The following is a 25,038-nucleotide window of genomic DNA, read 5'->3' as shown; positions in this document are numbered from 1 at the left end:
TTCTCCAAGCTGGCAACATATTGAGGTATGGGCCCTTAGTCTCTTAAGGACAGCTTACCTTCTCAGCTGAATGTTGCAACTGCTTTACAACTTTTCTCCATGGGGGATATACCACTGGGATTGGGGACGGGCCATTAGGCCAGAAACAAACTCGGTGGAACCTAGTTCTCCCTCCACAACACCTCAGATGCTGGGCATCAAACAAGCTGGGGAAGGTAGAGACGACAGACAGTGCCTACCCTTTTTGCCATCTTGTGGGGTCCTCATCATGCACCAAGTAGTATCCTTTTCTTAGGACAGAGAACTTCCCTGAGAGTCACATTCCTGGATAAAAAAATGCCCTCCATTGGCATGTGTCATCATAGAACAGGTGGTGGAAGGACGGTATGGCTCCAGGAGGAAGAGAGACCAGTAAAAAGGAGCACCCTTTTCTCTCTCTGCCCTGCTGCCAGAACTGCTTGTTTTCACATGACCCACCTTGGCAGTTACCCAGGATGACTGTTGCTCCCTCCCATTTTACAGTAGAGAAAACTCAAAACTGTTGCTCCAGAGTCACATTTGGAGCTATAGCAGGGCCATTCTTGGCCCCCTTGCCTTCTGGTTTGGGCCTTAGATCCAAGGCTGCCCAGGAGAGCCAGCTGGTTTACTACAATGGAGTCTTCTGGTCTGCCTAGCTGGGGCTGGAAGAGGATCAGCCCCAGCCTGTAGGCGGATGGTACAAGATGATGTGACAGCTTAAGGGTAATGTCCAAGCCATAGTTACACCCTATCACTGGGAAGTGTCAAGTGTGCTGGCAAAACTAGGAACCCCAATTAATACCCAAGTTATAAAAAATAAAAAATAAAATCCCTCTTTGAGGCCCACGAAGCCCTCGCTCATATCGGGACTCACCAAGTTTAAAAGTTGTGTGCGGAAGAAATGGAACTCCCTGACAGGGTAAAGGCAAACATGACGGAAACTGACTTCTGACTTATTCTATCCTGACATAAACGTTCTGAGGAGCCACAGGGTGACAGGCTTGGCTGGGATAAGGGACATGCAGAGGGGTTTTGGGAGTGCTAGACAAACTGGACAGGTGCACTACATACAGAGACACAAAGCACAGAGACACCGGATCTGGAGGGGAGACAAATGGTCACAACTGGCATGCTGACAGTCTGAGTCTGACATGCCCCAGCAGAAGCAGCACAAGGGAACAGCACTGACCTTTGGGACAGGGACAGGATGAGGGCAGAGTGGCCCTGCTGGTTGCTGCTTGGGTAGTGCTGGTGCTGAGAAGAGGAAGGGGATGCCAACTGAGGTGGAGGTGTTTTTGTGGAGCATGACTGGGGACTCCTGCAGGCAGTGCCTCAGTTTCTCCCTTTGGGTCAAGGTCTCAAGCTTCACAGGTAAAGTTTGGACTAGCAGCCCTGGAAGATCACCTGTCTGATAGCTTGCTCTTTGAGGTGTGCGTGAGGGAGAGAGGGAGGGAGAGTGCAAGCAGAGCAAGCCTGAGCATGGGGGGAATTGGGCCATGCCCCAGGACTTGAGCCATCTCTGGCACAAAAGGAGTTAATGGCAGGGACCGCGCCCCCCCCACCCCGTGTCCGGGCACGCGCAGCGCGCCCCCTCAGTGCGCGGGCACAGCAGCCAGGCTGCCGGAGAGCTGATCTCGGGGATTCGGGTGCGGAGCCCTTGGCCTGGAGGCGATATGGGTGGTCCGTGGCCCGGTTCAGTCGCTTGCAGCAGCCCGGGGAACAGGTGAGGCTGCCTGTCCTGGTCTCTCATCCTCTAGCTGCCCATACCTTGCCCCCATCCTATCCCCTCCCAATCCCAGGCTCCTCCACTCCCCAGCCAGGGGCCCCCATCCCTTTCAACCCTATGTTCTCCATCAGCACCCCTGACCCCCCACTCCTCCCCCGCTTCTCTTCTCTCCTCCACCTCCTCCCTAAATCCCGCATCCCTATCATCCTCCCGCCCATGGTCCCTCTATTTCCACAGCCCAGCCCGCATGCTCATCAAAATACCCCTATTGAGGGCCCCCAGCCCCATTCCTGTATTGCACATTGCCAGTCCCCCCTCCCCTGCAGTGCAGCCCCATCCCCCTTCCATCATAGCATCTTAAAGCCAGGCTCCCTCCCCCACTCTCTGCAGCCCCCCCACCCAATGGAGGCCTTTATCCTATCCTCCCCCATTCCAATGCAACTCCATCCCCCAATACCATTCCAGACCCTCGTAGTCCCCAGTACTGCAATTCTCAATACTGGTCCATTCCTGCACAATGCCCCTCGCCCAATACCGGTCCAGCCCAAAAAGTACCCCCAGATGCCATTCTCCCCGGCATTGCTGCCTCCCCTCTCTTCTCCCAAATTGCAAGTTGGACCAGGATAGAGATGTTGGCCTTGGGGATTCACAGTGGGTCCTAGGGTGCAGAGGGCGTTTGGGGGTCGGTCTGTTTGTCTAGGTGTTCACAGGGGAGGGGCTGCAGGGAATTGACTCAAAGGGGAATTTGGCATTTGGTGCTGAAGGGTTACTAGAGAGGGAGGCATCCCGAAAGGGTTAATGGAATTTGTGGGGTGGGGGCGGCACCGAGGGGGTTAATGGGGGGGTGTTGGCGGGGAAGCCGTGTGAATGAGCGGTCTGTGCCCCAGAGTTGCCATGGAGACGGTGAATGGGGGGATTGTGTGAACTCAGCTGCGGACTATCCCCCCCATACACACACCCACCCACTCCCTCCTGCCCCACCTCCCTACTCCTACCCCTTCCTTCCCTTCCTCCCCCCCCCACCCGGGTGCATCCTGGGCAGTGTCTGAGATCTCCCCCCCATATTTTGCTCCCCATTTTCCCATTTCCTCTGAGCCCCCACTCCTTTAGCCACTTTACCCACCCTCCCTCTTATTCCTTTTTCTTCTCTCTCTCTCTCTCTCTCTCTGTCTTTCTCTTTCACACACACACACACACACACACACACACATTCTCATTCCTCTCTCGTGGTGGCCGATTGCCGGGCGTTCCCAATCTCCCCCCTCCCCCACCCCTTCAGCCAGTTCTTAAAGGAGCAGGCCTGCAATCTTGGAAGGCGGGAGAAATGGGGGGAAACTAAATGTGCATGCAGTGTGCATGTGCGTGTGTGTCTGACCATGCGAGTGTGTCTGTGTGTGCCTGTGTGTATGTGTTGACTGTGTAACTGTGTCAGAAGGCCTGTGTGTCTGAGTGTGTTGCTATTTCTGTTTCTGTCTCCACCTATGTGTCACCATTATGCTGCATGTGTCTCTGGATATTTACCTATGCGGGTATGTGTGATTATATTTCAGTAAGTCTCTGTGTGTATCTCTGAATGTATCACTCTGTGAGGCTCTGGCTGTGTGAGGCGCTCTGTCTCAGAATGTGGGACTATATGAGGGGATCTCTGTGGGTTTGGAATGTATGTCTCTATGAGTGAATATCACAGTGTCTGTGATCCTGGCTCGGTCTCTCTCATTCCCTCTTTGAGTCTTTGTGAGTTTATTTCTATGAGTCTCTGAGTGTATGTCCCCTACACTGTGTTGTTTATTTTACACTGGATGAGCATCAACAATGCTTAGGGTGCTGGGCAGAATGATTTCTACCTCAATTCTGGCATTGCATTCGGTGTTGAATTAAGAGATAGCCAACAGAAAGGACCAAGGCTTAAAGATTTGGGAGCAGTGAGGGCTCAGGAGAAATGTACAGGAGGGGCTCAGGAGGGTCTGGGGATTCTGGTGAATGGCTGTCCTGCCCCCTGCCCTGCCTGAGAGTGAGGAGGTCTCTCTGTGATTTCCTCTGTCCATCTGCTGCTTTCCCTTCTTATGCCTAGTGTCTGAGAGTGAGGTTAGCGATCCTACCCACTCCTGATGTGGAGGTCCCTGTGTGGGATTATCGGGTCCTTGGGGCTGGACAGCTGTGTTCATGCAGCATGCCCGGGGACCTAGGTTCCATTTCTAGTTCTTCCCGCCCCCTGGCTACCATGTTACTCTGGTTCCAGCCAACCCTGATGAACTCCATTGGCTGTGGGGTTGAAGTTGGGGACTTTGAATTTGCAGGGGCAACAACTGTCACTTTCCCAATCCCCTTGTATTTTCCAACCATGGCCAGGCACATAGAATGCTTATGACTGGTGGTGGATCACCTATGAGTGGCTGGAGCCCTGGGCATGTGAAATCTCTCCTAATGGTAGGAGAATAGCCCAAGCCCGTGAGAGCCCCCAAAGACCAACTCTGTACCCCTCCCAGACCATCATGGATGACGCATACTTCCCTCTTTCCACAGGCCTGTCTGGCCCTGAGGGAGTCCCCTTTCTGAAGCTGTGGTGCTTGGACGACCTGCTCTCTACGTTGCTGGGCACCTAGGTGTCCCTCGAGAGCTCAGTTTTGAGGTTCACGTCAGTGTGGCCATGAAGGGGCTGCCTATTGGGCTGATGCTGTGACCCTGGAGTCTGCCTCTCCTGCCAGTCCCCCTGCCTGGAACATGTGGCTGCGGCTTGGCCCGCCGTCGCTGTCCCTGAGCCCCAAGCCCACAGTTGGCCGGAGCCTGTGCCTCACCCTGTGGTTCCTCAGTTTGGTGCTGAGGGCCAGTACCCAGGCTCCAGCACCCACAGTCAATACTCACTTTGGGAAGCTAAGGGGTGCCCGGGTACCATTGCCCAGTGAGATCCTGGGACCTGTGGACCAATACCTGGGGGTGCCCTACGCAGCTCCCCCAGTCGGCGAGAAACGTTTCCTGCCCCCTGAACCACCCCCATCCTGGTCGGGCATCCGGAACGCCACACACTTTCCCCCAGTGTGCCCCCAGAACATCCACACAGCTGTGCCTGAAGTCATGCTGCCAGTCTGGTTCACTGCCAACTTGGATATCGTAGCTACTTACATCCAGGAGCCCAATGAAGACTGCCTCTACCTGAATGTCTATGTGCCCACGGAGGATGGTGAGTGCTGAGGCCAGGCACTGTGCCCTCCCTGCCTCCCGCCTGCCCTGTTGTGTTTGTGGCTTGCATGTGGTTGTGTGCCCTGCAGCATGCGTCTGTCTGTCTGTGAAAATGCTTCTAACCATCACTCTGCTTGGCCTTCCCCTTCCCCCTCCCTGTTCTTCACTCTCCCAGCATTGTCCAAGCTCCCATGTGTGAGTGACACTGTTGCCAGGAGGGGCCTGGCCAGGCCTGAGAGCTTTGACAGGTCTAGGTCCAGTACTGGATGGGGGTTCCCTGGGGGAGTATGGGTCACTGCTGGCAGCTGCCCGCGGGAGGATGCTGGCTGCACCAGGCCCCCCTGTTGCCATTCCACCTGCTTCAAAAGGTGGTAGGTGTGTGTGGCCAAAGGAGCTGGGTGTGTGTGGGGGGCGGGGGGCAAGCCTGGTGGGCAATGCTTAGGTGCCTCCTCTTTCACTAGCTGATGCCTCCTCCCGCGGGGGTCACACTAAGGTAAGTGACAGAAACAAGGAGATGGTGGGACAGGCTCTCTGCCATGTGCCGCCTGCAGAGCAGCTCAGCTCTTGGGGCTTGGGGGGTGGGGGGTGCATGCCCCTGGGCAGAGGCCTCCTGTTATTTTTTAGTTTTTTATTCATTTTACAGTAAAGCGGATTTCCAAGGAATGCGCCCGAAAGCCCAACAAGAAAATTTGTAGGAAAGGAGGTAGGTAGCGAGCCGGCGGGGAGGGAGAGAGAGAGAGAGGGAGGGCTGCCTGCCCACCTGCCCTTGCCCCTGAGGACCCAGACTTCCTTCAAGTAGCCCAGGCTCAGGGGGCGGTGAGCAGGCATAAGCTCCACCTCATCCCAGGGCCCTGGCTGCTTTTCAGGGAGGATCTGGTGGCCTAAGGCAGGTTCAGAGCAGAAGGAGCAACTCCATTTCTTCCAATCTTCCCAGCCCCAAATTCCACCCTAAAGTGTGTGCCAAAGACGGAGCCAGTGGCTCTCTCGGTGACACCTCAGGAGAGACTCTAGGCAGCCAAGATGGAGCCAGAGGCTCCACCCTTTTTCCAGTGAGTAGAGCCACAAGACCACCCCTTCCGTGCTTTTTCCACTCTCACCCCCAGGTTGAAAGTCTAGACTCAACTCTCAACTCTTCCACCCTGAAGCTTAGACCAAACATGTGTACACAGGTTTAGTAACTCCTGCCACACACACACGACCCCCCACACCCCGCCCTCCCTCCCCACCACCTCTGGCCAGAGCGTAGCTGAGAGCCCTGGGCTGCTCTGGTGGCAGAACTTGGGGATCTCTGAGAACTATGGACTCTAGAGGAGGCACAAGATCCTGAATTTTAAATTTATCCTTTTGCTGAGAGGAATTTATCCCCCTGTATAATAATTCTTCCTGTTTGATTACTACTTTGTGTTTTCTGCAAAGCGTTTTCATATTTACCTCATAAAATCCTCCCCACGTCTCGGGAAGCATAGGAGACAGGAATCAGTATCCGAATTTTACAGATGAGGAAACAGGCCCAGGGGAGTGACTTGCTGCTGCTCAAAGCCCGGTCACTGGTCTGTGGCAGAGCTGGGACCAAAACCTGGGTCTCTTGACCCTCAGGGCATGTTCTTTCCACTGTAGCGCTCAGAAGCAACTCCCATCTGGTCATTCCCACCTCCCCAACTCTGAAAGGAATGGTGAGATGCGGCTGAGTTGGGCCGAATTGGAAACAGTACCAGCTTAAGGAACAGGTGGAAACGCACAACTTGATCCCTACAACCCTTTGGCATGCTTGGAGTTTGTTTTCCTTTGATGTCCTAGGGCAGGGTTTCTCGGAGTGGGGTTGTTAGGATTCCTAGGACAGTGTGCTCCCTACTGAATAAGAATCTCTGGGGGCAGAGCCCAGAATCTACATGTCGAACATGAGTCCTGAATGCTTTTGATGCACACTGAAGCACAGAGTGAGACCCGCTGCTCTAGGGACAGTGTTCCCCCACATTCCTACACCCAGCCCAGGACCTCACACACCGCAGGCAATCAATGTTTTTTGCATGAATGCAGAAGCATTGTGGTGCTGCGGAAAGAGAACAGGTCTGGGAAGCACCAAAGCCTGACTGAGTCCCAGCTCTGCTGCCAACTCACAGTGAGATCTTAGGCAAGTATTTGCCTTTAAGAACCTCTGTTCCCACATCTGAAGGCGGAAGGGGACCATTCTGGCCTTAACATTTCATTAGCCTATAAATGAATTCAGATAGAAGGTCTCTTAAACCTGCTCCTATGATTTATTTACTTGGTGGGGTGAGGAGAGCAGATGACACTAACATTAACTATTTCTTAGGAAGAGTGACCTCTCTAGGGCTCCAGTATGGCGAGCCTAGGGCAGTTCAGTCCAGCCCCGAGAGTTTGGCCAGAGAGCTGTCTGGAAGCCCCCACTCAACTACACACATTTACGATCGGGATTGTCGACTGTGGGCAAGTCCATGTGCTAGGTGCTGTTGGGATGTGGAGGGATGAGAGGTAGAGGAAAAATCTAGAAATGACTAAAGGGCCTAATCACTGCTCTGAGGAAGCTCCTAGCCTAGTATTAAAACTCAGCTGGTTTCCCTAAGCCCCACACACCAGCCTGGGAAGGGGCTTCCAGACTGTGGGGGAGGGCATTTGGTCGTTTAGCTGTTCAAATTAGTTCCCTATCCAGGGCCTGTTGTCCATTTAGAACAGTCACAAACCCTGCCTCTTGGGGCAGACCCATACCCAGAGGTCGTTAGGGTTGCCATGTGCATAGGTCAGGCAGGCTGGCCTGGTTGGGCTCCTACAGCAGCACAATGTCTGGGCACGGTGGTCAGTGGCCAGTGGTCGGTGGTCGAGCTGGCCTGGATGAGAGGCATGGCCACAAGGAGTTGCTCAGCGAGGGCCAAGCTGGAGGAGCCAAGACAGCTGTGTGAAGGAGGCTGGAACAATGCAGCCACCCAGGGACACTCTCAGAGGCCGCACAACGGACAAATCTTTTAAGTCAGGGGTGATGGGAAGTGAAGGGTTTCCTGGGGAAAACCTGCCCCATTCTCCACCCCACCCCCCGTCAAGTTGGAGGGAATTCATGTCTGGGGATGAGTAATTCTTTTCAGTTTGGCGGGCTGTCCACTGTGTGGGTGATGATGCCCATGTCTCCTAGGGTTCCTGAGGACAGTACTGGCGGGTGTTGAACTAACATGTTAGGACGATAGACCCACCAGAAGTTCAGGGAGCTGGAGGCAGTTTCTGCCCTGGGGCTGGGCTCCTGCCCTAGTAGAAAAGCCATTTTGTAGTTTGAGAGCAGTTCCTGTTTTGATTAATAACTGTAAGAAAATCCAGTCAGCAGAGGCCAGACCAGCTGAGAAAAAGGGCTCTTTGCTACCTCCAGGCTGGGGGCATCTGGTGGCATAGATGCGAGAGGGTAAATCGTGGGGCACCAGCACCTCTGTTTCCACACATTAACCATCATCCAGGAAGTAGGTCCTCTCTCTCCACAGCCATTGTCAAGATGCACTTCTAGCCTCCTTCGAACAGGAAGGAGAATTGGTGCCAGCTTACCCCTAGATCCTAAATGTCTCTCTTCTCCCCCTCTAGTCTCTTCTTTTTCTCCTCTCCTCCCTTCTCCTCCTCTCCCGCCTCCATACTCCACCATTTTTCTCATCTAGTTCATCCCTTCCCTTTCCTTTCCCCCACCCCAGAAAAGTGGCATGGTGCAGTGGAAAGACCATGGGCTTTGGCGTCAAGCAGACCTGGGTTTGGATCTCACCTCTAGCACTTCCTAGCTGTGTGATCTTAAGCAAGTCACTTTACCTCTCTGAACCTCAGTTTCCCCATCAGTGAAACAGGAATAAGGATAGTACCTACCTCATTGGGGTGTAAGGATCAGACAATATGGCAGAAGTAGAGTGTCTGGCACATGGTAAATATTCAGTACATGATTGGAGCTATTACCATTATTCCTATCTCTTTGTTTCTCTTCTTCTTCTCTTTTCTTCTCTCTCTCTCTCTCTCTCTGTCTTTCTCTCTCTCTCTCTCATCATCATCCCTTTCTCCTTTCCCCCTTTCTTCTTTCCCTCCCTCCCTCTCTGGCTCTCTCTACATCTCAGAGCAATGCTTGCTGCTCTCAAGACTGGTTCCTGTGGGCAGGAACCCCATTTGCCATTAACCAGAGCAGGGGGCTCCAACGAGGAAGACCAGAGGGAAAGCTTCATCTCCCATTTTCTCCTGTGGGAATTAGGGTCAGCTGAGGCCCAGCTCGAGCCAGCCCACTGGGCCCCAGTCGCTCAGGCCTGAGGTCCCTGGTACGCACCTCTGCCCTAAATACCTCATATCAACAACATCCACACATGCTGGCAATGTCACCCCTCACCCTCAGTACCTGCCTCTGCTATCCAGCTCGACCTGCCTGTGTACACACGCGCAGCCCCTTCCACCCAGAATGAAATTTCCCCTGAGCAGGTCTCTGGCTCTGTGCCCTGGCCCACCTGCTGCTACCTCCTTCCTAACTGGAAAGGTAGTTGGTTGAGATGGGCTGTTGGGGACAGGGAGGCGGGGCAGGGAGGTGCAGGGAGGCCAGCACAGCAGGGGCCTGCAACACCATCATCCTGATGAAGGTCTGGGCCTCAGCCCACCCATTCCCTCAGTTCTTGCCATCCCTCCTGCCTGTCCTGGGCCCAGGCCCAGAGCTGGCTTGCTGGGCCACACTGCAGTCATGCTGTTTTTGAATTCTCTCTCTGTTTTGTTCTCTGTTCTGTGCTGTTGTGTCTCCCCGTGTCTGGTCCCCAGGATCCGGCGCTAAGAAACAGGGCGAGGACTTAGCGGATAATGACGGGGATGAAGATGAAGGTATTTGGGGGCTGCAGGGCGCGGCGGCTGGTGCATGGCACAGAGCCCCTCCCCTTCTCGATGGGGAGAAGCCCCGTCTGTCTGTCTGTCCGTCCGTTGGTGTGTTTCTGTTCCTGTACAAGGCCGTTGGGCTGTTCCTCTGTCTTTGGCCTCGTTGGCCACTGGGAGTTCTGGGGTGATGGACACGGCTGGCAGGAGCAAGGGACCACAAGCAGAGCCATGAGGGGGGGCATCCCCCTCGCCCCAGTCCCCCACCCCTCCCCCATCTTCTATGCTTCATGAGCACCTGCCCCTATTGAGCAGCAGGGAGAATGGAGAGAAAGCAGGGTCCAGGAGGGTGGGGAGAGGCACGAAGCAAACGGGATGGTGAGGAGATATGTGTTTCATTAAGGAGACCCCCGTGTCTTGCAGGGAGTGTGGTTTCTGGGAGAGCGGCCCAGCAACGATGTTGAACTAAGGAGTAAGACAGTGACAACCAAAGGTGCCAGAGAATAGCAGCGCCTAGAACCTCCCTAGCCTTCTCCCAGAAAGAGAGATGGTCTCAGGGCCAGGGGCTGCAGGAGGTTCAGGACAGAGCCGGAAAGACTGGGCTAAAACTCCAGACTGAGCTAGGACACCACAGCCGTCAGTAGATGGCATAAGATCCTTGGGTGATAATCAGACCAGCCTCCCTCCTTGGGGAAACACGTTGTGTTTGCTCTGCAGTAGAAAGCATTCCCTTCTACCTCCTTGCCCAGGCCCTGCCCCTGTCTCCCTGGAGAGGCCAGACAGATCAGGGGGGCCCACTGGTGATGGGTAGGGCTGTGCTGGTGTGCAGTGAGTGTTGGTCCAGCTCACAGACAGACAGGCTGCAGGCAGAGGTGATCGGGCCTAGAGCCTTCTCTTGACTGCCCCAGCCCCGACACCATGCTGCCTGGGCTTGGGAGCAGCCGCTTGGCAGTCCCTTGTTGAACGGCCTCCCTCTGGGGAGGCTCCATCCACATCTTAATGCTGACTGGGAGCAGGCTCTCTCATTCTTAGTTCCGCCCCATCCCCAATGTTTTTGATTAAGTCTGCCCAGGGAGAGTGGGGTAAATGGGCACATGGCTGAGAAACCATGTCAATAAGGTCCCCCCCATCTCTGCCATTCACCCCCCTTTCCCCACATCCTTCCTCGTTCTCTCCCTGTGCTATCCCTTATTCCCACACCTCTCGTCTCTGTCTGCACTGGGGGGCCAGCTGCTGCCAATGGCCGTTTTTCCATGTAACTGGTCTAGGGGGGTTCAGGGCTCCCCAGTCCCTGCTCTCTAAAGCCATGTCAGGTCCCAGGACTCCTGGGTGCCCAGGGCAGGGACTCACCTGATGCAGCTAAGGGAACCATCCCTTCCTCTTCCTGCTGCCCCCTGCCCCCAGGGCCCAGCCATGGGCCACCTAGGCCTAGCTGTGTCAGGCATTCCTGGCTGCCTTCAGCTGGGAGGCACTTGAAACCGGAGTCTTTAAAAACATCACTGAAGTCCAACTGTCTCTGGCAGATGCCTGAGCTCCAGGCTGAGCAGCTCCATGAGTCCTGCCTCAGGGATGGCGGTGGTGTCCTGGCACCTGGGATAGCTTTGCCGCCCGCACCCCCACCCAGGGCTGGCGGGGGTGGGGGAGGAAGGGCATCCTACCTAGCCTGCGTCTCACCCCTTCTCCTTGCAGACATCCGGGACAGTGGTGCTAAGCCTGTCATGGTCTACATCCACGGAGGCTCTTACATGGAAGGGACAGGCAACATGATTGATGGCAGCGTCCTCGCCAGTTATGGCAATGTCATCGTCATCACCCTCAACTATCGCGTTGGGGTGCTAGGTATGGTTCCCTGCCTGGTGCCTAGAAGGAAGGCTGGCTTCTCAAGGGGGGAGGGAAGAATGCTGGGGAGTTAAAAAAAAAAAAAAAAAAAACAGGCACCCTTGGTTCTGTAGCTGGTGCTAATACCCACGTCAAAATGCTGTTATCCCATGGCCCCTATCCAAGTGCTGGGAGCTTCCCCATATCCCTAGGCCCTTTTTTGGAATGTTTAGATGCCACTGGAAATTCAATTCAAGCTTCACACCTTCTCTTAGGTCCCAAGCCATATCTCTGCTCCCAGACTTGTGCTTGGCTGAGTTTTATAGGGTCTGTTAATTTTCCAGTGTGCTGTCTTCATCTCTACGCACCCACCCCCAGATCCCTAAACACCCCACACATACACAGATATTCCTTCTAGTCTACCCCATGTCTACACACCCATTTACCCTCACATGTCGACACACCCACCCCCGGGCATACAGTTGTTTCTCACTCATCCCCAACGAAGCGCACACACGTCTAGCCCCGTGTCCACATCTAAAGGCCCCCAACACATAAATACATTGTCCCAGCACTCCATATACACTCCACACATACAGTCTCCCCTGCACACGTAGCCGCATACCCACACACTCTATACGCTTCCCGTCCACACCCCACAGATTTCTCTCACCTTCCATATATATACACACACATCCTCATATACTTCTCCCCATGTCTCTATAGCCACACCTACACCCACACACACTACAACACACCCACATATACTACATATACCCACATTCACACTTTCCTCTACCCCCTTATTTACACCCCCCACGGGAAGACCTACACCCTGCACATCCACACCCAAACTCCACACATACATGCCTTAAATATACATAGATATTCCTTCCACCAACTCCCCCACGTAGCCACACATACCTATATCCCCCTACACACCCCACTTCTGCGTCCACTCCACACACCCACATACCACACACATACACACATCTGTCCCTCACCTTCTGCACATAAACACAAACCAATATTCCCCTTCCCCATACGCACATACCCTTACCTGTATGTCCACACTGTCCTATGCCACACACACACGCAATTACTACACACACATCCCCGTATCCCTGCTTCCATGTCTACACACATCCCGTGTACTACACTTATATATTCCCCCATATATACACACACCCATAGACCCTCTACACATATACCTACACACATACACACATATGTAACTCTTCCCACACATACCTTGCATATATGTATCCAGTACATACATGTGTACTTATCCCCTAACCTCACTTCACAGATATATACACATTTATGTGCCTGGAGCTGCAGCTATATCCATGCATGCACACACACCTCTGCCCACCCCAGCCACACTCTTGCATCCCCCAACACTTCCATACCCCATGTACACACATACATGTTCCTTCTACTCTCTCTATGCACATATCCCCATACACACACATACTCCCATGCAGACACACTCATTTCCCAAACACCTGCTCATACACACCCTTACACCCTTTCCCCCACATACTCTTCCATGTACATACTTATTTTGGTGATTTAGGCTGCCCCTCGACCCTGTACCTTCCTTGGTGACCACCAGGGCCTATCTATGGCCAAGGTCTTGGGGTTGACAAGTGCCGCAGAGAGGCTGACTAAGCATACAGGGTCTTGCTCCCTTTCAGATGCTCTCCCAGACCCCATATCCCTGCAGTGGCATGAAGAAGTCAACTTCTTGCCTGGAGGGTTTGTATCCTCAGAGTTCCAGTGGGAGTCTAGGCTCTTTGTCAGGTCTGTAGGCCTGGGTGCTAAACCAGAAGTTAGGCATGGCTTGCTCCTTTGCCAGTTGGGGGACAGGACCTTGTTTTAATTTGCTCTCGATTATATTGCTTTGTCAGTTCCAATCCCGGAGGCCCTGGTGCTGCATTTCACTTCTGGATGCGATTGCATGCACAAAATGGCAATCTCCTCTTGACTTACCGTTAATACTATACGGGATAGGAAGACACCTTTTTTGGGGTTCCGACTGGAAAAATGATATTCCATGAAAAAAGCAGAGTCTGTGTCCCCTTCAGTGGCACCTGGGATACTGGGCAGGGAACATGTAGGGCATCACCTCTGGTCTCTCCACGGTCTGGTGGGCTCTGGATTTCCTGGTTCTGCCCCTGCTCCACTGTTCTGCATTGCCTCAGACACCATGGCGAGGCTCTCACTAGGTTCTGTCCTGAATCTCATGGTCCCATGCAGGTGGCTGTAAGCCCACACACTAGGGCTGCACAGTTCCTAAAGGGGAATGAATGCACAAATGTGATCACACAGAGATTTACAGGCACACATACACAGTAATTGAAGGCCAATAGTAATCTTGCTATTTTCTTTTCTTAGAATGACAGAAAAAATTCAATTCAGCTACTTTAAAAAAATTATATACACAAAGCTCCATTCTATAAGGTTTATTGGAAAGTACAGAGAATACTATGTTCCGTATTATCAGACCAGCTAGGAACAGAGAAAGAGAGTGGAGGAAAGGGGAAGAGAGAGAGAGGAGAAAGTAAAGAAGAGAAGAAAAAGACTGGAGAGAGAAAAGAGAATGAGAGAGACACCAGGAAAGGAGGCAGAGAGGAGCCAGAAGGAGAGACTTAGGATCTGAGAGACTCAGGGTTTCACATGGGATGCGAAGTCTCCACAATGTCACTTGGGAGCTGTGGGCTGCACAGAAGGCTGTGGCTGGTGAGCACTCCGTATATTATGCTGATTCGCTGATTGCCTCACAATCCTTCAGCTGCTCTAATCCTTAAGCTTCTATATCAGAAATTCTTAACCTTCTGGGGGGTCTTGGGCCCCTTTGAGATTCTGATGAAAGTTATGGACTCTCCCCCAAAACAATGCACACACATACATACGCACAAACTTATAGAAACGATTTTACAGATGCCCCCGAAGCTCATCTGTGAAACTCAGGTTAAGAACCAACCCCACTTGGCTGGGCGCAGTGGCTCACGCCTGTAATCCTAGCACTCTGGGAGGCCGAGGCGGGTGGATCGCTCAAGGTCAGGAGTTCGAGACCAGCCTCAGCAAGAGCGAGACCCCATCTCTACTAAAACTAGAAAGAAATTATCTGGCCAATTAAAATATATATAGAAAAAATTAGCCGGGCATGGTGGTGCATGCCTGTAGTCCCAGCTACTCCGGAGGCTGAGACAGGAGGATCGCTTGAGCTCAGGAGTTTGAGGTTGCTGTGAGCTAGGCTGACGCCACGGCACTCACTCTAGCCAGGGCAACAAAGCGACACTCTGTCTCAAAAAAAAAAAAAAAGAACCCCCCCCCCCACTTTACAACCTCCTCTCATTTGAATAACCAGAACAGCACATCTAGGGGACAGAAATATTATTCTTTGGGCTTAAGCAGTTGATGACCAAAATAATATTACGCAAAACTCAGAAGGAATCATAAACTGAAATTTGGTGAGAAGTTCCCCACCACTTCCTCCTGTGTACCCTTCAGTTCCTGTTCTGGAACACAAATATAATCAATACGCCACTGATTGGATTCTGGGTACATACAAGATGTTTTTGTCTCTTGGCACCAGATGTAGAACATGGGTTTGTCCCTGACGCTTTGGGATTTTGCTGTGTAGTGGAAGCTTTGTTGTTTTGTTTCCCAAAGCATCGCAGAACAGGTGGCCAGTTGTGGACCCCAGTTACATGCACTCAATCACCCTTCCTCCCATCAGCTTCTCCTGAGCACTGAGCCCAAACAGACGGTTCACTCTAAGGTGCTTCCGTGGACATCTTGGGTGATTCACGGATGTTAAGAATGTCACAGGCTAATCCATGGATCCCCTCCAAGGCAGAGGGGTAGCTATTGTTTGAGAAGGCCCCACTGGGCTTGGGGCCAACAAAAGAAAGGGACTCCAGCAGGATATGAAATGTGGATATCCCTGAGGCTGAGGAAGTAGGGACTTGCCAAGTTTTATTCTGGGTTCCAGAATTTAATCCTATATCCTTGCTCAGGTACCCTCCAGGCAAACTGAAAACCTGGTAAACATCAATCCTTGAGTGACACAAATATCTGGTTTTGTTACAGTCTGCCAGATTCCCCCATCTTCTGTTGACAAGCAGTTTACCGTGTACTGCAGTAGGAACTTGGGCCCGGGGAGACTGGCTCAGATTTATTCTGGCAGTTTATGGAATTTGGTGTTTCAGCCTTCATTCTCACATGGTTTCTGTGGATGGCTGAGTTACTGGGGAGCTAGGAGGGAGTGATTGCTCTTCCAGACTGCCAGATTGTGTGTGCTCATGGCTGATCAGGTTTGCTGTATCCATCTACCTAAGCCTGTTGGATATAGCGCTTCAAGCAGGATTCTTATAGTAGGGACTGTTGACATGGCATCATCCACATGCTTCAGGGCCCCTTATCTGGAGGCTCATGGGACCTAAGAGAGCGGAGACTGATGGTCAAGTCCTCCACCCAGCCCTTTCAGGCCTTTGTTCCTAATTCAGGAAATCGGTACATGTTGGAGAAATCTACTATAACCAAATGCAGGCTTTTCCTGCTGATTGGGAGAGACATATTTGACACATTTCACTAAATGATGCCTTGGCAAAGGCTGAAGCCAAGTCTGCTATTGCCTAAATGAGCGAAAAAGAAAAGAGAATATGGGGGAAGGAGAGGAGGGAGGGAGGACTAAGGAAAGCACATAGTGATGTTTGCCAGAGGGTCTCAAGGCTTGGGCAGCTGGGTTGGATCTTGGTCAACATAGTTTTTAAGACTTGCAGGAGTATCTTCAATTTCTGAATGGGCCAGGCAAAGGAGAAGCTGGTTTCCTTGTCAGTAAGAACAAGGGCTCCTCCGTTCATCCTCATTCAGGCTTTCTCTAATTCCTTCTCATTTCCTCATCTGGAACCCAGAGCTAAAGAGGACTTGTGACTAGGTTCTTGGAGGGATAACTAAGTACTTTCCATACTTAATTGTACCAAAGATAAATTAATAACACATCTGACGAGGGTGAGAGGAGCTCTTTTGCAGAAGCTAGATACAGAAGGACTGGAGAAAGACAGTGATGAGGTCTTGTGCCTGCTTGAGTCTGTTTGAATTCAGTTTCTGTCCATGGGCTGTGAGGACCACCAGAGAGCTCTCTGTGAGCTGTGGGAGACTCCTCAAACATGGCCTTGCACAAAGTTGATTCCAGGTGCTGTGAATGAGCTTTTAACTGTGGAGTCAAAAAATACTGATCCAAGTGTGGGTTTCCATGTGTAGGAGCTCTACAATTATCCACCTGGAAAGACCCCTTCCAAAAGCCTATAGCAGAAGATAAAGCCTTCGAAGGAACCTAAGGATCCAGGGAAGAGAGATGAAAGGAACAGTCTAAAATGGAAGCGGTGGTGGGGGGAGGAATATAGGACATCTCTGTGGGATAGCCAGCAGGTGGGCGGGAAGGTAGTCTCCATGGCAACAAGTCTCCACAGCAGCAAATCCCAGCAGGTGGGTGGGAAGGTAGTCTCCATGGTGACATGTCTCCTCAGCAGCAAATCCCAGTGAGGGGGTGGGGCGGGAAGATCTGTTTCTGTGGTAACCCACTGCACTGACTTCCCCATTTCTCCAGCAGATGAAAAAGATGGTCTAACCCAGTGGTTTCTCAACTTTAGCAGGCATCAGCATCACCTGGGGAGCTTGTTAAAAAGCACAGATTACTGGGCCCCACCCCCAGAATTTCCGATTCATTAGGTCTTAGAGGAAGGGAAATGCAGACTTGCCCTGAGAATGAGGGGTAGGGAGCCATCCGAAGCCCTGGGAAGAAGTGGAGATGGACTCATTTGTACAGGAAGGGCAAGGAGAGCTTAGGGATATTTGCCTCTTGGATTCTTCACTTCCTTTAGAGAGAGAAAGAAGGGGAAAGAGAAGTAACTGTAGATCTGCAATATGCTGAGCATGTTATAGATGCTTATGTTCATTTTATCCTTGTGACAACACTACGAGGTATTTTTATCTCCATTTTGCAGAAGAGGAAACTGTGGCCCAGAGATTTTAAATAACTTGCCCAAGACTCCATGGCTAGGATGTGATAGAGCCAGGATTCAAACCAAGGACTATCTGACTCCAGGGTCCCTGTCCCTTCCACTATATTTTGCCAGATGTTAGGGTAATGTCCCCAGATAGTACATCAGGGCAGAGGAAGTTGATCAGGGCAGTCTCCCACCTGGAGGCATCCACTTCAGATGGTCTGCAGACCCCACCTTCCAAACTGGATAGGGGGTGGGAGGCAAGGAGCCTCTCCTTCCTACATTGATGACGCTGGACCTTGCAGAAAGGAGCAGTGGTTTATGATGGCGAGGTGGAAAGAACTATGCTGCATGCTCATCCTCTGTCCCCGCCTCCCCCAACTCCTGCCTGCTGTTATAACCCAAATCCTCCATCCCTCCGCCTTCACCATCCTCATGCCCTTTGTCAAATCCAGGTTTCCTGAGCACTGGAGATCAGGCCGCCAAGGGCAACTATGGGCTCCTTGACCAAATCCAGGCCCTCCGCTGGGTGAGTGAGAATATTGCCTTCTTCGGAGGAGATCCCCACCGTATTACCGTCTTTGGCTCGGGCATTGGCGCATCCTGTGTCAGCCTCCTCACGTTGTCACACCACTCTGAGGGTGAGTCTCTGCCCACCCTGAGTCCCGGGCCTTCCAGACTTCACCCCAGGGGCACCCAAGGGAATGAGTCTGCCCTGTTCTACCAGCTTGGTATCCCTTTGGGGAGAAGCGGAAGGGAAATGTTTGTCTGGGGGAAGAAGTGCTTACTTCTCCCAATGTGAGAGAGGGAAGGGAGAAAATCCCATGTACATCCCAAGAAAGCAAGATTCTCCTTCTGACGTGGGAGTCTTATTTGGGAGAGTGTCCCCTCTAAGGGGACAATAGTTCTTTTGGGACAGGGGAAATCTTTCAGTGTGAGATGGACATGTTACTTGAGGGTAGAGACCTAGGATAGAAATTGGTTTCTAGATGTGAGAAACACTCATTCTCTGCCTTTCTCTCTGAAGGACAGGTCTGTCAAGAGGGGAAATGTTCTTGAGGGGGAGATGGGTGGAACTAAGAAATCACTAACCTGTGAGGTGGGCTTCTTCTGAGGGATGATGGTCTATGATCAGCCTCCAGACTTCCTCCTGGGCTCTGCAAGCCACCTAGGGGAGACTCATTTTTTAGCCTCTCTCCTTGCAGTGGGTCCCTCTGTCAGTGACCCTTCCAAGGGGGCCAAAGAGGCCCTTTTTCACTCAGCAGGAAATATTCTCTCCACCTCTGCACTACAGGGGACATTCTATCTCTGATAGGCAAAGCTGAGCTTCTCATGAAAAGATCTTCCTGAAATAGGTGCCCTTCTCTGAAGTAAGGAAATATGTGAGAGAGGAGACAATTTTTTCGTTGAAATCAACCCTGTGAGTTAGTGATATTCTCGCAGGAAGACTTTCAGTCTCTCCTTGAAGAAGGTCTGTCTCTCTTGAGAGAGAAGAACCACCTCTGGCCTAGAAATTCTGTCTCTGCCCCTCCAGGGACTAGCCTGGTGGGGCAAAAGTAAGGTAGGATCTGCATCTCTAAAGAGAGGAAATGTTTCTACGTGACAGTAGTGGGAACAGGAATCCCCCTTTTTTCCCAAAGGAGGGTAAAATGTCTGGCTGTAAGGGTGCCTCTGTCTGAAAAGAAGTCTGGCGCCTCCTCTGCCTGGGGACTCCTCCCCTGGTAGGAGAGGCCTTTGCTGGGGTGGTACTCACAGGGCGCCTGTGTCTCTGGAGGCTTGGCTGCTTTAAAGATTCGTTCTCTCTGTCTTTCTGTAATTGACTCGTGGAGAATAATCTTTGGAAAAGCGAGGCTCTCTCAAGTCCTAATCTATATTTCTCTCCCTCTCTTTCTGCCCATGCAAACTGCCTTTCTCTTAGAGGAATGGAATTGTGTGTTTGAGGGCCAAATTCTGCCTCGGGAGTGTGGGGGCCAGATAGAGAATGATACCCTTTTTTCCTAGAGAGGGAAGAATCATCTTCTTTTTCAGTGTGGGGGACTGGCTCCTTCTCAGCTAGGGGAAAATCTGGATCCAAAGCATCAGTAGAAGCTTCAGGAAAAGGAAAGTCTCTGTGGAGACTACAGTGTGGGAGTGCAGGTTCCCTGGAGACTTTCAGACCCCAAGGCCTTTGCCCTCAGGATCCTTCCCCAAACTCTCAGAATGTGGGGCTCTCTCCTGCCTGCATTTCTCATCTCTCATGAAAAAGACCCCTTTGTGGTACAAGCGCCAGCTCCCTGGTGGTGCGCTGGCACAGAGCTGGGCCCAGCTGGGCAGGAAGCAAGAGGGGAAGACAACGAGAGATAAAGAGAGGGAGCATAAGGAGCCTGATGTCTAGGACTCAAGGGGTTAATTCTTCTTAGCATTTCCTTAACCCCTAAGTTACCAACCATTGCACTGGGACAGGGAAGCAATGGAGGAACCAGGCAAGAGACCAGTCAGGGAAGGGACCCAGCAGCCCCTCCTCTGGCCCTACCTCATCCCCTGCCAAAAGAGTCGTTCCTCCTTCCTAGCCCATCCGAACCATGGGGCAGCTTCAGGGACAAAAGAATAAGGTGTTTTATGGCTGTGTGTGACACAACAGATCTGACCTGGTGCTGCCTATCTTCTGTAGGACTTTTCCAGAGGGCCATCATCCAAAGTGGTTCTGCTCTGTCCAGCTGGGCTGTAAACTACCAACCAGTGAAGTACACCAGCCTTCTGGCAGACAAAGTGGGCTGTAATGTGCTAGATACCGTAGACATGGTGGACTGTCTCCGGCAAAAGAGCGCAAAGGAACTGGTAGAGCAGGACATCCAGCCAGCCCGCTACCATGTGGCCTTTGGCCCTGTGATTGATGGTGACGTCATCCCTGATGACCCTGAGATCCTGATGGAACAGGGCGAGTTCCTCAACTATGACATCATGCTAGGTGTCAACCAGGGCGAGGGTCTCAAGTTTGTGGAAGGGGTGGTGGACCCTGAGGATGGTGTCTCTGGCACTGATTTTGACTATTCTGTCTCCAACTTTGTGGACAATCTGTATGGCTATCCTGAGGGTAAGGACACCCTGCGGGAGACCATCAAGTTCATGTACACAGATTGGGCAGACCGTGACAACCCTGAGACTCGCCGTAAAACACTGGTGGCACTCTTCACTGACCACCAGTGGGTGGAGCCCTCAGTGGTGACAGCCGACCTGCACGCCCGCTATGGCTCACCTACCTACTTCTACGCCTTCTACCATCACTGCCAGAGCCTCATGAAGCCTGCTTGGTCAGATGCAGCTCATGGGGATGAAGTACCCTATGTTTTTGGGGTCCCTATGGTAGGCCCCACTGACCTTTTCCCCTGCAACTTCTCCAAGAATGATGTCATGCTCAGTGCTGTCGTCATGACCTATTGGACCAACTTTGCCAAGACTGGGTAAGGAGAAAATGGGGGCTTTTCTTTTTTGGGACCCTAGCATGCCCTCCCCTCTGCCCACCTGACTAAACCTCTTCCACCATTTCCCTTCCTAAGATATTCCCAAAATCTTGCTTGGTAACTCCTTTACTCCTTTTCCTAACCTCCCTTTCTAGAATCTTTCCTGCCATTTTCCTTCCTTCAAAAATTTCACTGAGGCTCAGAACTCACTTAGCATCAGGACTGGGCAGGAGTGAGAGTTACTGGTAGAAGTGTGGGATTCAAGGTTAGCTGGTCAGAGGCCATGTGAAATGGGAATAAAATACATTCTGAAAGAGCCTTTAGGGGGGCTCTTGGCAAAACTGGGCAGCTGAAAAGATTGATAGATACTCAGTAGCATGTGAGAAGAAATAGCGTTTATAGCCTGATCTTAGAGGATGAGCATAAGGAAGGATGGGATACGAGTTCAAGCCCTGGGGAAAAGCGGGGATGTACAGAGGGAGGTATCCTGAAAAAGATGGAAATGGTGGGAAGTTTTGGAGTGGGGAAGAGTTTTAGGGGTGGCTGTGAGAGGAAGAATGCTGGGCCCTTTCCTCATCCAGGCAGAGTGGTGACCCCAGATTTCCATGTGGTATTTCAGGGATCCCAACAAGCCGGTCCCCCAGGACACCAAGTTCATTCACACCAAGGCCAATCGCTTTGAGGAAGTGGCCTGGTCCAAATACAATCCCCGAGACCAGCTCTACCTTCACATCGGGCTGAAACCAAGGGTCCGCGATCATTACCGGGCCACTAAGGTGGCCTTTTGGAAACACCTGGTGCCCCACCTATACAACCTGCATGACATGTTCCACTATACGTCCACAACCACCAAAGTGCCGCCCCCGGATACCACCCACAGCTCCCACATCACCCGCAGGCCCAACGGCAAGACCTGGAGCACCAAGCGGCCAGCCATCTCACCTGCCTACAGCAACGAGAACGCCCAAGGGTCCTGGAACGGGGACCAGGATGCAGGGCCACTCCTGGTGGAGAACCCTCGTGACTACTCCACTGAATTAAGTGTCACTATCGCTGTGGGGGCCTCCCTCCTGTTCCTTAATGTTCTGGCCTTCGCTGCCCTCTACTACCGTAAGGACAAACGGCGCCAGGAGCCCCTGCGGCAGCCTAGCCCTCAGAGGGGAGCCGGGGCCCCTGAATTGGGAGCTGCTCCTGAGGAGGAGCTGGCAGCATTACAGCTGGGCCCCACCCACCACGAGTGTGAGGCCGGTCCCCCCCATGACACACTTCGCCTCACTGCGTTGCCCGACTATACCCTGACCCTGCGGCGCTCCCCTGACGACATCCCACTCATGACCCCCAACACCATCACCATGATTCCCAACTCCCTGGTAGGGCTGCAGACATTGCACCCCTATAACACCTTTGCCGCAGGGTTCAACAGTACCGGGCTGCCCCACTCACACTCCACTACCCGAGTATAGCTCCAACCCAGAGCACAGCCTGTCTCCTGGCTCCCTCCCTCCCAGACCCACAAACACATGCACACGCGCGCGCACACACACACACACACACACACACAGACACGTACAGACATATATGTATACGCACGCACCCACACCCTACAGCAGACCCACCTGCACAAACATAGATGTGGACATGCACTTGCATGTACAAAAACACAAATACGGAAGTAAACCTGAACAAACCCTTCAAATGGGGACTCAAATGAGTCCTCGGTAAACCGAGGACCCGTGGAACAGCAGCTGAAGCCAGCTCCCTGAGCCTGACCACAGACACTCCTGGGGGCGCTGAAAGCAGCAGCTGGACACCCCCTTGGTGCTCGCCTTCGGCTTCTCTTGGAACTGCACCACCGACCAACTCCAGACTCGGGAGCTTTAAAGAGCAGAGTAGCTCTTCCTCCCCCAGACTTGGTCTTTTTTCTGGGTCTTGTTTTTGTTGATTTTTTTTAATTTTGGAACAAATGCTTTTTCAACCTGTGAGTGCTAAGAGGCAGCTCTGGAAAGGAGGGCTCCAGGCCCAGGTTTCTCTGGCTCTGGAACCCCCAGTGCACACACAACCAGACCAAGGAACGGGACCCCAGGAGAGAAACAGATTCGAGCAAGACTATGGGGTGGAAGGAGAAAGGGGTTAATGTTGGATGGGGCTGGAGAGCCACAGGGGAGAGATCTCCAGCTGCCTCTGTGTCCCTGTGATGGCTGCAGAGCCTACAGAGTGACCTGCTTCCCCCAAAGGCCAGCAGCATTGGCCTGGCTAGACTAGGGGACCCTAGATTTGCTGAATGAGGTACTGTGGAGGCCATGCCATTACTGGCCCCCATCTCCGCCCCAGTATGATCTGGGTTCTGCCTCTGCCCTTGGGGAAATGCTATCAGATATTTGCCCCATTTTCTTTACAGTCTCTTTTGTGTCTGTCATTTCTCTTTCAAGGTGTTTTTTTGTTGTTGTTGGCTTTTTTTTTTTTTTAAAGAAAAGTTCTTAAAACACTAACGGAAACCCATGGAGTTTGTCCTTTGTAAAAATTTTAAACACAGTGTCTTGATATAAAAATAAAAAATCCAGTTAGCACTCCCAAGCTGCCTCCCTTGCACAGGCCTTGCCCGAACAGACCTCCGAGCAGGGTGCAGGGTGCGTCTGCAGGCTAGGAATCAGTCAGGCGGCCTCCCTCTGCCTCCTCCTGTCCCTTTAAGCTGACACAAGTCTGGGCTGCACTCTACTGGCCCCCTGCACGAAGGACTCTCCAATCTTAATCAGGTTGCTGTCCCCAACCCCCTGTCCCCAACGCTCTGGGTTCCTGCAGCTGATGCCTCCTCTCAGCACCTTGGGCCTCCTAATGAAATGGCAAAAATAATACTTCCTCCTCTGCCAGTGCTGCCGCCGCCACTGCTGCTGCCGCCTCCTTTTCCTCCTCCTCCTCCTCCTCCTCCTCCTCCTCTCCCCCCTCCTCCTCCTCTTCCTCCTCCCCCAACCCTCCTCCACTGCAACCAGCCTGCCCTCATCTTGGACTGGGGGCTGGGAGATTTGACTTCTAACATGCTGAAATTCTTTCTTGTACTGAATCCAGTAAGGCATTAGACGTGTGAACTGCCTGGCCTTGGGTAACCGACAGAGCAGGGCCCGCTCCTTCCCCAGGGATACTTGTTTCCTGTTCTGGGAATTAGAATTGAAGACATCATCAGGGGCCCTGGGAGTGATTTCTCGCCAGGATTATGGTCAGTGGCTCCTTGTCAATCCTGGGGCATAGATTCAGTGAGGCCCACAGGGTTAGCATTATGGGATTTCATACTTTATCAGTGACTTGACGGACTGAACTGGGAGTCTGCTCCTCAAGTGTGACGGTTGGGTGGGGTGGCTGATACCTCAGAAACTGGGAATAGAATTCTTCAAAGTGACCCTGACAAATTGAGGGAGATGAACCATCATAAGCAGGATGACATTCAGAGGGGATGGACACAAGGAAGTATGTACAAAGACCAAAACCCAGAACTAATATACTAATATGGTACATGAAACAAGAGAAATGGGTAATGATTGACTTGACACATGTATAGTTTAAAAAAAAAACTGGGGAGAGGCTTTCAGGGTGGGTCACAAGTTGAATGAGTCCATAGTGTAGAACTGGTTTTCTCTCTCCTTTGCTCCCTCCCTTCTTTCCTTTATTCTTTCCAAAACTAATATGGATACTAGCATATGATAACAAAAATATAGCATAGAGTTGCTGGGAAGTAATAAGAGTGTGAGTTTTAGAACTAGAGGTAACCTGAATCATCTAGTCCCATCCACTTATTTTGTAGTTAGGGAAATGGGCCGAGAAAAGGCCAGCACAGTTAGTGTTAGAAACAGACCTAGAATGCAGCCCAGTAATATATGACCCTTCCCATGGTCCTACTCAACTTTTTCTACTCTATCTGCCATTGATTATGCCTTTCAAAGCGTGATGGGTCTACCCTTGGTCAACACATTTGTAGTATATGTAGAAAAGCTGAAGAGGATCTGAAGAAGAGCAAAAACAATGTGCCAAAGGA

At 52.1% G+C, this 25,038-nt stretch overlaps 1 protein-coding gene across 4 annotated transcripts; it reads left to right on the top strand.

The window, feature by feature from the left end:
• The first annotated feature begins 1,617 nt into the window (after positions 1-1,617).
• Positions 1,618-23,588, top strand: NLGN3 (neuroligin 3). 4 transcript variants are annotated; one of them, XM_069463215.1, is made up of 8 exons: positions 1,618-1,741; positions 4,268-4,922; positions 5,565-5,624; positions 9,692-9,751; positions 11,429-11,578; positions 18,030-18,215; positions 20,225-21,014; positions 21,634-23,588. In XM_069463215.1, exons 2-8 carry the CDS (start codon positions 4,466-4,468, stop codon positions 22,475-22,477), a joined length of 2,547 nt encoding a protein of 848 aa, XP_069319316.1. In that variant the 5' UTR covers positions 1,618-1,741; positions 4,268-4,465; the 3' UTR covers positions 22,478-23,588. The 4 variants fall into 4 exon arrangements, with proteins under 4 accessions (XP_069319316.1, XP_069319319.1, XP_069319317.1 ...); XM_069463218.1 differs by lacking the exon at positions 5,565-5,624 and having other exon boundaries at positions 4,779-4,922; XM_069463216.1 differs by lacking the exon at positions 5,565-5,624.
• The last annotated feature ends 1,450 nt before the right edge of the window (positions 23,589-25,038 follow it).

This window comes from Eulemur rufifrons, chromosome 30 (genome assembly GCF_041146395.1).
Source record: "Eulemur rufifrons isolate Redbay chromosome 30, OSU_ERuf_1, whole genome shotgun sequence".
Lineage (NCBI taxonomy): Eukaryota > Metazoa > Chordata > Mammalia > Primates > Lemuridae > Eulemur > Eulemur rufifrons.
This window is presented reverse-complemented; position numbering and strand designations above follow the sequence as displayed.

Bases quoted from the DNA above. Each gene is read 5' to 3' on its own strand.
- NLGN3 (XM_069463215.1), top strand. From the start codon at position 4,466: ATGTGGCTGCGGCTTGGCCCGCCGTCGCTGTCCCTGAGCCCCAAGCCC. The intron at 9,752-11,428 runs GTATTTGGGGGC...TTCTCCTTGCAG, and splicing joins TGACGGGGATGAAGATGAAG to ACATCCGGGACAGTGGTGCT. The intron at 21,015-21,633 runs GTAAGGAGAAAA...GTGGTATTTCAG, and splicing joins ACCAACTTTGCCAAGACTGG to GGATCCCAACAAGCCGGTCC.